Source organism: Sinocyclocheilus anshuiensis, unplaced genomic scaffold (genome assembly GCF_001515605.1).
Source record: "Sinocyclocheilus anshuiensis isolate Anshui unplaced genomic scaffold, SAMN03320099.WGS_v1.1 scaffold373, whole genome shotgun sequence".
Classification (NCBI taxonomy): domain Eukaryota; kingdom Metazoa; phylum Chordata; class Actinopteri; order Cypriniformes; family Cyprinidae; genus Sinocyclocheilus; species Sinocyclocheilus anshuiensis.
This window is the reverse complement of record NW_015537962.1, coordinates 1,487,909-1,500,987: the sequence shown is the minus strand read 5'-3', so window position 1 is coordinate 1,500,987 and position 13,079 is coordinate 1,487,909. Positions and strand designations below refer to the sequence as shown.

The following is a 13,079-nucleotide window of genomic DNA, read 5'->3' as shown; positions in this document are numbered from 1 at the left end:
TGAGGTACAAATAGCCTAAGTTAAGAAAAATAAAAAATGAAAATATAGCAGCAAACAGCATTCATCATGGTTCTCAGTGTCTAATATTGAACTATTAAATTTTGTCCAGACTGTTCATCCATTGCTTTTCATAGTGTTGATAAGGATGGATCACCTAGTTAGCAATGAGGATTTTTAAAAACATAAATCTGTCCTTTAGATGGCAGTGCACTACCACTGTTCATCAGTATGACAATGAAATGGTGTCTCTTAAATAAGAGTAATTGCTTTTAATTGCTAAAAACAAAGAAAAAATGGATAGGCCTGCCTGCCCGGTAACACTTTATTTTGATAGTCCACTTTAGACATTCAGCTACCTATAAATAACTTTGCAACTACATGTCAACTAGCAGTCATTAGAGTATTAGTAGACTGTCTGCTTAATATCTACTAACATTTTATTTTGATGGTTGCTCAACAGACGTTCTGCTGACTGTAAGTAACTTTGCAAGTACAGCAACTTATTCTACTAACCCTAACCTAACAGTCTACAAATGCTCTAATGAGAGTTAGTTGACATGTAGTTGCAAAGTTACTTGCAGTTAGTAGAATGTCTAAAGTGGACTATCAAAATAAAGTGCAACCGCCTGCCCTTTACTTGGTACAGCATGCCACTACAATGGTGGTTCACAAACACAGCACTTCATTAGAGACAGGCTGCTGCATACTGCTTTTCATGACACCACATTTTTATAAAAATATAAAATTTGATTTCACCACAGTAACTAATTATCATAATAAATGTATACTGTATGTAGTCTTATTAATATGGAATGGCTTAAGAATGCTTCATGATTTTTTTTGACACATTAACTTTGCTCTATGTGATGGTGGTGGTTAATAGTGTTGTATTACTGAGATACTTCTATATTTTAAATTAATTTTTATTTTTATATTTACAGTTTTTTTTTATTTTGGTTAAAGTTTTAGTAATTTTGTTGGGTGTTTTCGTCATTTTTTTTGTATATAGGTTATATTTATTTTTATTTCAGTTTTAGTTAATTTACTACATCAAGTTCAACTAAATGAAAATGAGAAATGCTGCCATGTCTACTAGCTGATGTAAAAAAAGTTTTTTATTTTTTATTTTATTTCAGTTAAAGTTCTGCACGTAACTAAAATAAAAAAAAATCATTAAATAAAATTAAAATGGCAGCTCAAATGATGAATCAAATGTTAAATGCATTTTAATTTTCCTCGTTTGATGAAGCATAAAGCATTACTATAAAGAAAATTAAATTCAATGTAATGTGGGGTTTGGGTTTTGTTTTTGTTTCATGTTCATGTCCATGTCTTTTATTTTGTAATTGTTTCCTGATGTTAGTGTCATGCTTCCCTTGCCTCATGTCTCTCTGCCTTGTGTATGTGTCATGTTCTGATTGGTTGTTTTAGTCATGTGTCTTGTTTCCCATTGGTTTGTTCTTGTCATGTGACCCTCTTGTTTCCTATAAGTAGCCATCATGTTGCCATTGTCTGTCGTCGTGTATTGATGTTGTAACTCTGCTGTTGGTGAGTCCTGTCCATGCCAAGTCAAGTCTGTTCATGTCAAGTCTCGGATTATCGTTTGGATCACTTGTAAATAAACTGCACTTGGGTTCTCACTTCAACTCGCCTTCAGTGGATTGATTCGTTACATTAAATTAGATTTTATTTTTTTTATTATCAGTCCAGTATAGGTATAAACATAAAAACAACAAAAATATGAATCCACTATAAATGGAGCTAAACTGAGCTAAACTCGCTGCACGTTAGAAAGCGTTTCGTGGGTGTGGCTTCAAAGCTTCAGGCTGTCAATCACCGAGAGAGCGCGCGTAGATTGCTGCTATAATGTCTCCCCTCAGATAATTTTACTAAAGATAAGTTAGTCACGATAAGTTAGCTGATCGATTTAACTCTATTAAACTATATCAATTAAATTAATTTAACTCCTCTATCGCTCGTCATTTCAATAGAACCGACATTTCATGATATATTCAGCGCGATCGCTTTAGTATCAAATTGACAGGCCACATCAAAACCAGTTTTGATAACAGTTTTAATATTTTATATAATTCCGTGCAAGTGAGGAAAAAATGTGCACTTTTTCTTGAAACTGCGCTTCTATTCACATGAAGATTATTCCACAGCAAGACATAGGGTGAATTAAGGGTGTTTGGAACAGTTTTTGAATTTCCAACATGGGCAAGGTTTCTTGTCATAAATGAAAAACATCAGTCGAAAACATGGTATATTTCTGTAATACTGAAGATGTTAACTACCCATTTGAGGAGGAAACAATGTTATATTATGATGAAAGGATGTGTGACGTACACTTTTCTGTAAACTGAGCCAAAAAAAATTTATTGGTAATATTTGGGTGATTGGGACAGCATATTTTTTCATTGATTTAGGGTAGTGTAAGAATATTTACTGTATTGCACAAGTTAGTTCATAGAGGGTACAAAAATATGAAGAAATGCTTTATAACGCTCACAAATTTTTGAATACTTTTATTTGTTTCAGGCCTCAGTCAGACGCAGACTGATCCGTTCCAGCTGGTCAGTAACATCTACCCTCACAATGGACACCTGCAGGACAAGACTTACCGAGTACCATGGAGTAAGTGTGCCATGTTTGTGTATTTAGTATCTAGATCAGGGGGTCAAACTCAATTCCTGGAGGGCCGGAGCCCTGCAGAGTTTTGTTCCAACCCTGCTCCAACACACATACCATGTAGTTTTCAAATAAGCCTGAAGGACTTGATTAGTTGGATCTGGGGCCTGTGATGGTGGCTGAACAAACTCGGAGTTACAGGATTAGTTTTGAGTTGACAAAACCAAACCAGTCCAATTCGGCTTTGTTGGTACCATGAAGCTCATCATCAGCTTTCTCTGTCAACTCAGGCTTGATCCTGAGTTAATGGAGCACGTGCACATGAAAGAGTGACATCAGTAATGAACAGCCAATCAGATGCCTTGAAACTGTGATTCACTTCTTGAGAGAAAGTCAGTGCGATTCATTACCAAAGATTAAAAGTTTGAACAATATGAAGAATTTAAACACATTTACAAGATGAAACGATCTATCCACGAAAAAGTAAAATGTAAAGATTACATCTTGCCATATACAGGTGCCATTGGTTTAAGGGTATAATAATTATATAAATCATATAAACTAATTATAAAAAATAATCATCTCTAAAAATCAGACAATTTCAGACAAAAATCAGAAAATGTTTTACTATGTAGCGTCCTTTAATTTGGAGTAAGAGAAACTGGGGGAGTGGCTTTATTGCGTCAGACAATATCTGGCAATCCTGAATTTATATCTTGCAATCCTGAGTCTATACCCCGCAATCCTGAGTTTATACCTCGCAATCCTGAGTTTATACCAGGACAGACAATTTTGTTGTATTTTTAAGGTACTTTATAGTTACCTTTAATTTGTAGGAAGAGAAACTGGGGGAGTGACTTTTTTTGCATCAGACATGTGTCACTTTGCTCACATCTGATTGGTCCAATTTCAGTTTGAGATCTCCTACCCAGAACATAACCTGCCCTGGAGCAGGTTAGCTGTGCAGTGTAAGTTACTATGTCAATGAACGCCGCTAAAAGCCAAGCCACATTCATGGTACCTAAAACCCAGGATTGGTGCAAGCTAAACTGAAACTTACCTGTCTAGCCAGATAAACCGGCTTCATGGTACAGGCTCCAGGTGTGTTTAATTAGGGTTGAAGCTAAACTCTGCAGGGCTCCGGCCCTCCAGGAATTGAGTTTGACACCCCTGATCTAGATAGTTCGCACTGAAATAAGAATTGTGGCCTAAAATACTCATAAAAAGATGATTTTCTTTTTTCTGTGGAACGCAAAAGGAGATGTTTTGTTCTTTTGGTGATTCACAAACAAAGATTTTTATTAAATATTAAATCGTTTACTTTCATTGTATGGAAAAGAGCAGCTTTGCTCGTAAAATATTGTACTGTAAGTATCTTTGTTGCTGTCTAAGCCCTGAAGACTTTTTGTGATATTCGAAGATCATAGCAACATTGACAGTGCCTGGATGTGTTACAGATGACTTGAAGGCCTGCACACATTTCAGTGACTGTTTGGAAAGGTTTGAAATGTTTCCTTAGATTATGATCCATCTTTGTTGCCTTTGTATTTGTGTCTGCAGATTAATTGTCCGTGATAGCTGGGTGTAAATGTCATGTTTAAATACAGGTTCTTCATATTGAGCTGTATTGTGTTTGTTTAATGTGTTGCAGACAGGAAGAGGACTAGAGGAAATGGTCCCCAGCTCTAACCCTGCCTCTCAGTGCAGTATCACTACTACAGAAGCCCTCTGGCTCTTAGATGGAGTTGAAAGCAGTGCCATCAGATCACCTTGGGAAGAGAGTTTTAGTCCTTGTGCACCAGATACATGCTCTGATGGTGGGAACTGGAATATTCATTCAGTATTATTTTGTTTGTCATTTCTGTATTCATATTGTACCACTTTATGGCAGTCCAGTGGTTTTTTGGCTGTGACGTTCTACCTCAAATAGGGGTAGATGTGTCCTAAAAATACCCAACACATCAGACGGCTTGCTTTCAAACAGATCTTTAATATGTTCTTGGACCTCAGAAGTCTTAATATTAACTTTTGATGGCCTCATAATGGAAAATCTAGATGATAATTTGTCATTGCCTTTTCTCCTAAATCTTAGATCTCACTCTGCCAGAGGAGGTGATATTCAGTGACCATCTACAGATGTACAAAAGCCACCTGCCTCCATTTCAAATGATGATTCAGAGGCTGAACATCATGATTGTCTCAGAGCCTGTTCTCAATTCATCAGTAAATCTCTTAGAAGAGGTTATTTTTAGGTACAAAATACAATATATTTATTTCAAGAACTGAATATATGTCTTTCAGAACTGTCAAAAACAGGCCTAAACATAACACAGGCCTGCATCTTGATAAAAAAATAATCGTGCAGTTTTTCACAAAATAATTAAAGATTTTTAAATGATATATATTTAAAAGCTTTAATGCACTTGTCAAAATAACAAAAACAGTCAAATGTTTTTAATGTCATAAATAAGTATTCAAAATGGGTAATTTAACTTACAATATCCAAATGAGTGGAAAATGTTGGAATACTCCATTTATTGGCAAAGAACTTTAAACAAGCTAATAAATAAGCTTTTTTTTCTGTAGTAGCTGTTTAGGTGTAGTAAAACAACCACACATGTAGCAGAAAACTTTGAAATCAGGATTAGGCATAAAAAGTCTTCAGAATCTTTCATTAATGTGAGAGTCAGCTGAAAATTGAACAAATTGTTGTAACCTGGCTCAGAGGAAGATAGAAATCATATCTTTGTGGCAGATTGTACTGTGCACTGTCATCTGATGCACTAAAATGATCATTTCAGCTCACCCGTATTTCCTTCTCATAGACACTGTGCCTCATACGATGCAGTTTTAGGCAAAGTAACAGGTGCCACGTTTACTTTAAAGGCTACAGAAGAGTTAAAAAAAGAGGCAGTACTGGACGAAGAGGTAATCTTCCAAACTGAGTCACGATAAAGTAAATATCTCTCTTGGTTGTGCTATTCGCAGCTTATGAAGAAGTTTTGTATATTTAAATACCAGCTATGATTTCTCAGCAGTCTCTGATGTTGCCTGTTGAAGTTCAAATGGATTGCTTTCCAAAACAAGAGCCCAATTATTCCTTTGCACAAATGCAAGATTTTCTAAACGTCACCTGTGAACCAATAGAAGAACATTTCCCTTTGAAAGATCTCAAAGAAGGTAAAACTTGACCTATACATAGCAAAAAATACACATTGCCTCCAAAAAGTATTTTGAAACTTAAAAATGTCTGAATGTCAGAGAATTAGATAACAAAATATCAAAGCAAAGGTGTTTATTTTTAAGAAGGAAGCACAAGTACACTGTCCAAGCAAATCATTTGACAAAAATACATTTGTTTTGGTTTTAAATGATAAAACAATTGATGCACTGTTCAAACGCCAATAACTGTCAATAAATGCCAATAAATAGCTCAAAAGTGCAAATACCAATTGCTTTTAAATTGTATTTAATGCAATTACAATCAGAAAGTGTGACTTGTTGTGCCATTATATTGCGTATAAAAGTCAATAATAATTATATTTCATTTATAGTCACCTCTGCTGATAAACACATGGCTGAGTTGGAGGTCCTGCAAATGCCTGAAAGCAGCTTTGCTAACATCACCTTCAAGGAGCCAAAATCTCCAGGTATGGGAAATTGCTGTTCATATTTAATCACAACAAAAGAGTGGTTCCTGCTGCAGATTGCTCTTCTAATCTCCAGTGACTTCAAAACCTTTCATTTCAGTTGCTTCAAGGTCTTATGCTGAGATGGAATTAGACCTGCCTCTTTCACCACATAATCATTCACTGTGTTTAGCAGACCTGCTTATGTCCAGCAGACAGCTGCCAGATGAGATAATGCCTCCAGTTTATAAGCAGCGAGTTTGCTGCTTTTGTTATAACAAGGACAGAAGGCTGTAAATATTTGGTAAATTAAATATGTTAAGGCATCTAGAACAGGCTTGTTTTCACTTGCAGTTTTGTTTTTATTCTTTGAATCAACATTAAATGGCATTCACAACCAATTCCATAATTTGACATATTTTCAAGGATATTCAATCAAATTATTTCTTTTGCGAATAATGTGCAGATAAATTGTTCACAATAAGACCTTATTAATGGTAGTGTACAGTAGAAGTACGGTGTGTTTTAACAACATACTGATTGTTTAGATTATATGTCTTTCCTGGGAAAAAAAAATACTTTCTGTAGACAAAAACTCCTCAAAACAGTTTTGAAAATTGTGAGCTGTGAAAATTATGTATCCAAGACCTTTATACAGCGTGTGCCTTTGTAAAAACTGTGAATCTATTTCTCACAGCCTCTTTTTCATCCGCGTTAAATTTCATGTTGACTGTAGGATCAATGAAAACACTACTCATAATAATAATACATATGACAAAGTAAATAATATGTACTGTACTTTTCCTAGGCATTTCATGTCAGACAGTGATTGTGAAAATTTGGAAAAAGCACTTTGGGTGGCTTGATTTTTGGCTCGATTTTTACTTGCTGGTAATGTGGATATGTAGATAATAACATGAGAAACTTAGCGTGCATCCATAAAAGTGTATATTTACAAGAAACATCTACACAAATGTATATTTTGGCCATTTTTGTCTTTAGTCAAGTATTGATGGCTGGACAAAGCTTTTTTTTATTGAGCCTTTAAACTCCATTGTGTTTTTTTTTTGTGTGTGCAGAACCACAGGCAGCTAAGCCATTGCTCCACATTCAGTCACTCCCAGAGCTTCTCACACTGCTGAAGGTGGAGCTGGAACAGGTTGTAGAACCCAAAGACAATATGGGCCAATTTCACTTCACCAACAGTACAGTGATGCTTCCTGAAAACATCTTCAGAAATCTCTCCATCTACACGGAGAAAATGTCCACAGAAGAATGTAAGAGAGGTGTGAGAGAGCCACACATGGATGAAATGTTCTCACCACTGTCTATTGTGAAAATAGATGGTAAGACAGTATGCGATATTTATCTCTTAAAAAAAATAAAAAAATAATAAAAAAAACCCTCAATCAATAAACTTGAACCTACACTTTTTCACACCACTGTATATATATATATATATATATATATATTAGTAAGTTCATGTTTTTACAGAGTTGCCGAGTAAGTGTGCTTCACATGCAGGTGAGCTTTTTAAGTTTCTCTAATAATTTCAGATACAACCTAAATATATATATTTCCAGTCATAATTGTTTGTTAAGATAAGGCAGACATTGCTGTTACTCATACTTGAGGTTTGAACAAACAAAAATGGAAAATCTAGCTAAAATGCTGTTGTGTCAATTGTTAACAATAAAGGAATAAGCAAAAGTATAAATTATTAAATTATATTATTATTTATATTATACTATATTAATTTAAACAATTATTATAAAACAATTATTTAAACTGCATGTATATCAAACTGCGTGTTTTCAGCGTAAAAATAAGGGTCGTTTTTGGCTTTGGACTAAAACAAAAAGCAGAAGGGCTTATTGAAAAATGCAAATTAATTCTCTCTTCATTCGTTCGCTTTTCGCCAGGAATATAGCCATTTCCCCGGTAACCGCAGTAAACAAAGCAGCGCAGCACCTGATTTTGCAACTTCCAGCGCTCATATTTAATCAATTAACCATAGCCTTTTGAAGTGTAAGCTATATCTCAATTTGCATATTAGTTTTTTTTCCCCGGAGCACCACCTGTCTTCTCCTCCCGTCCCATTTCTACCAGTGATCCTTTCCTTCCCGTGGTAGTCGTCACTGTTGTAAGTTGCCAAGTTGAGGGGACAAATGGGTTGAAATTTGTATGTGTCGATTGTGTGAGAAGGATGCGTTTCATACAAGATCTGGCAACTGGGCAACCTTGGAATTTGTTGACGTGATTATTCATATAATGAGGTTTGGGCCATACAAATTACGGAGGTTTTACCAGAGGCGAATGTAGGAAACATAAAATACGCACAGTGGGATTTTTTTATAGAAAGATTCAAAATACAGGAGAAATACGGGAAAATATTTAAACAGGATGATAGCGGGATAGAATGGTAAAATACGGGAGAACCCGCAGGAAAAACGGGAGGGTTGACAGGTATGCTATACACACACTTCCTAAGCAGTCAGAACAGAGAAGAAAAGATATGATCTCTAAATCATCTCCGTTATCAAACTATCTGAGAAGCAGAAAGAGAGATAATTCTGTAGTTCAGACTCATGAAGACCTGGATCCTTTATCATCTTTTGTGACATTAAGAACAATGCATTAATGTCCAATGCAAAAACCTCAACGGAGCAGTCCAACATCTGCAGGTAAAGGTGAATCCAGGACTTTTATTAAAAGTGTTTATTGCAGCTTTTCTTCCTTGTTATTACACATATCCAAGTGAAATCTTCTGAGAGAAAAAAAAGTATGCCGGCACTTGATTTTGACTATTGGGAATTCATTGGATTTCATGTTATTTTAAAGTTAAAGGGTTGGATTATAGATTTTTTTGTATTGTTTTGTACACATATCTAGGAGCTGCAGAATGTTTCGAGGACCTTCATGACATCTTTTATTGTTAGTTATACACAAACTGAAACATAAGTATCTTATTCTGTCTAATAGTTTAATATCTTTCAGAGGTAAACGTGAGTCAGAATTCTACAGGAAAAGTCTGGCCAAAGAACAAAATAAACAGTGAATCACATCTCAGAAACACAAAGCAGTGTCATTGCCACTGAGACAAGCTTTCCCCGTGAAGAGAAAAAAGAGACCATCAGCAAGACTGTAAACGTCCAGGCCACAGGGACCAGTAGTGCTGTCAGATCTGAAATATTGCATAAAGGTTAATGTTGTAAGCACAAAATATATGTTTTTTGTTTATTCATAATCATTTATTTGTTTGGCTTGAGAAATTAATCACTGTATTTCTATGTTTATTCCTGTAGAGAGTCAGAGAGACGCATATAGGGTGCTGCATGTATTAGCTCTGTCCTCTCAGTAAAATGCAGGAGCTGGGCATCTCAGCTTTAAACAACAGAGACTTCGGTACTCTGTCTTCTGAACTCACAAGATTCCTCGTTAAGCAGCAAGAGAGAATGCTGCTTAACGAGGAGACACCTTCTCACACATTATAAGAATGCACAGAACAATGTGAAATAGACAATGATCGCTACATGATGTTTTTTGAAGTCATGTAAAAAATGTTTTGTGTTATTTTTGTGGCAGATGGGGACAGTGTGTTTAATGAGATGGCACTGCTACATATTCTGGTCACGCTGAAGGAGCTTGTTCTTCTCACATGTGATCTCAACACAGCCACTGGTAAATATTTGAGAAAAAAACACTCATGTCTCATAGAAATGGTCTGATATTGCTGAGAGGAAATTTGCCCTATGAAATTTCTATTATTTTTCCCTAAATTCTGTTTTTTTTTCTGCATTCCGTTTTTTGTTTGTTTTGTTTAAATGGATTCTGTTTTAGTAGTTAAATAAAAATGTAGTAATCGAAACACGTGTCTAATCAATTGAGTTCATGAAACTGTTTAGAATTTCTTGGCCCAATAGGGCCCTATGAAATGTTCTGTTATGAAAAGTTCTGCGTTGTCTTATGATTTTTCTGGATTTAATGATTCAATACAAATTCATGATTAAAAACAGTGTTAATCAAATGAAGGCATAAAACATTATCAGTTGAATCTTTTAAAATGTCATCAAATTAATTGGCAAACAAAGTACTGCACAACAGATGATTACTGTTCAAATTGAAACATGAATGAAAAATTGTGTAATATTCCTTAAAGGGGTCATATGATGCGATTTCAATTTTTCCTTTCAATCCATAATTATGTCCCCACTGGATGCAACGAATGCCTCGTTTATAATGGGTTTTCATGTTTTTGAATCATCGCTCCTGCCGGGCAGGGCATCATCACAATATGGTAAGGGGCGTCCGTCACACGCTTGAGGTATTCAGCCAATCACAACGCACTGGATAGCTGGCCAATCACAGCACACCTCGCTTTTTTAGAACGATGAGCTTCGTAAAAATCTACGCGTTTCAGAAAGGCAGGGAATAGAGGAGAAACAATAATGTACAGTATGTGGAAAATAATGTGTTTTTTAACCGTAAACCGCATAAACACATTTCATTACACCAAATAAACAAAATAATGTTCTTTTTAGCAGCATCATATGACCCCTTTAAAAGTTTTAGTAATTGTATTATTGTACTTTCTACCCCACCTTTGATTTATTAATCTAAAAATATGCCAAATTCTGTGACATTGCTGTCTGGCATAAACAGTTGAGATCTCATTTGTGTTTTGATCATTATAGCACAGCTTTAATATAGCTTTTCTCACACACCTGTAAAATCTGTCTTTGTATAGATTACCTGGCAAAGGCAAAGGATTCCTGTGCTCTGAGCTGTGTGGATGAGCTGTTGAGAAAGTTTGAGGTGCTGCAGTATCTGAGCCAGACGAGGCAGGAGCCCAATCCTAAACTACTGGAGCTCCAGGAGCAAATCAACACATGGATGAATTCCCACACTAACCCTAAAGTGAGATTTATAGAGTTTAAACTAAAATGATCACACAGCTCTATGTAAAGTTGAACTTTTTTCAATATATTTCCATATATACAGTACACTCACATAAACCATTATATACTAAATAGCTCTCAATGTAAAATACATAATCGCCTATGTTATCGACTATAAGATGTTATAAACATTAACCTCATGATTGTCTGTAAAGCTAAAAAAATGTGTATTGTAAAAAGCACTATAGAAATAAAATTGACTTGACTAAGCATACTTTTCAAACAAAGTACATTTCAAAGAATGTGAATGTTTATTGACTGTTGTTGAAGCAGGTTCTAGTTTTGACAGTGAACTGTGTAAACACAGAGTTGCGTGCAGCTCTCAACCACACTCTTAAAAATAAAGGTGCTTCAAAAGGTTCTTCAAGCGATGCCATAGAAGAACCATTTTTGGTTCCACAAAGAACCATCTCTTTCTTACCTTTTTGTAATCTGAAGAACCTTTTTTCACCACATAGAACCTTTTGTGAAACAGAAAGGTTCTTCAGATGTTAAAGGTTCTTTATGGAGCCATTTAGACAAAAAGGTTCTTCTATGGCATCGTGAAGCACCTTTATTTTTAAGAGTGCAGGTACCAGGTGAGTAAATTTTTAAAGAAGCGTCCAGATTTTATAAGATTGGTACTTTATGTTGATTGTCCTGCCTGATTCTGTGTGTGCATGTGTTTAGGTAACTCTGTGTCTGAAGTCGTCCCCGATGAAGCAAAGAGTAAAGTTGTGAGCAGAGAAGTAATGGACAGGTGTATAGGTCTTTTTTATACAGAATACATGAGGTCTGGTTATAATGTCTGATTTAATGTGTTATGTCTCTCCTCAGACTCTCCTGCAGTAGGTGTCTCGTCGTGTGAAGTCAGCACGTTGGTCCTGACTTCCCGTGGCAGAAGTTCAGCGTGGTGTTTGAGCTTCACTCTGTGGGTCACTCACCCTTCAGCAGTGTGTGTTCAGAGAGAAACGTCAACTTTATCTCCTTCTCCACTGCAGTGCCTGAATTCAGTCAGTCCAACAATCCTTATGCTCACATGATGTTGATGTTTAACGCACAATTATGTGGAACAGGATTCTGGATCAATGAGATTTCAGTGTTCTCAGCTTGACACTGCAGAAATAGAATCCAAGTGTAAAATGGTAAAATGTCATTTTGCTTGTTATGGCTGTTTGAACAAAAAAATAGCATGCAAGATATATTGTTCATGTATTTTAATAGCATTCAAACACAATGTTAAACATTTGAGTGCAGTTGCAAGTACATACTAATTAAAAAATTAGGATGGTTGATTCAGTAATAATCTTGCTTACTTTACAGTTTTGCCTTATATCGCATTTTTATCTGTTGGTCATTTGAATTATTCATTGGCAGATTTCCCAGAAGAATCTACTGCTGCATCATATCTGGACACTATTCCGTTTGTGTTGCTCGTCACAAAGTATGAAGGTAGAATGACGTCAAAAAGATTTGCATACGCAGGGTAAGAGTTGTGGAAGTGTACATAAGACTGTAAGCGTAAATTAAATTTGCATGCGCAAGATAAGCTTTGTAAAGGTGTAAATCGCGTTTCAAGCGCAAGAAAAAAATATTTGCAGCATTTTACTGTTACTCGTAAGTGTAATTCATGTATTGTGAAACTGCAGCTTCATGCTAACGCAAAATAAATATGATCTGCATGCTTCTGACTTCCATTTTTCCGCGCTTACACTTTTGGCACGTTTTATTCGCCAAAAGTCGGTCAAAAGCACTGCAAGACTGTGAACAGTGATTTGCAAGCGAAAACAACAGTTTAAAGAACTGCAAAACGGATTGACTGCATAGAACCAATCTGTATGTGTAAAAAAACTAACTGTTGCAAATGTCTAAATGACTTGTT

At 35.7% G+C, this 13,079-nt stretch overlaps 1 protein-coding gene across 1 annotated transcript; it reads left to right on the top strand.

Moving 5' to 3' along the window:
* The first annotated feature begins 5,718 nt into the window (after nt 1-5,718).
* Nucleotides 5,719-12,049, top strand: LOC107667552 (uncharacterized). Its single transcript, XM_016459238.1, has 8 exons — nt 5,719-5,811; nt 6,186-6,281; nt 7,340-7,606; nt 9,846-9,941; nt 11,008-11,177; nt 11,790-11,796; nt 11,888-11,946; nt 12,035-12,049. The coding sequence occupies exons 1-8, from the start codon at nt 5,742-5,744 to the stop codon at nt 12,047-12,049; spliced, it is 780 nt and encodes a 259-aa protein (XP_016314724.1). The 5' UTR covers nt 5,719-5,741.
* The last annotated feature ends 1,030 nt before the right edge of the window (nt 12,050-13,079 follow it).

What these genes read in the sequence shown, in the direction of transcription:
- LOC107667552 (XM_016459238.1), top strand. Translation starts at nt 5,742, where the DNA reads ATGCAAGATTTTCTAAACGTCACCTGTGAACCAATAGAAGAACATTTC. An exon ending in CAAGGAGCCAAAATCTCCAG is followed by an intron (nt 6,282 to 7,339) that starts GTATGGGAAATT and finishes TTGTGTGTGCAG; the next exon opens with AACCACAGGCAGCTAAGCCA. An exon ending in TGATCTCAACACAGCCACTG is followed by an intron (nt 9,942 to 11,007) that starts GTAAATATTTGA and finishes GTCTTTGTATAG; the next exon opens with ATTACCTGGCAAAGGCAAAG.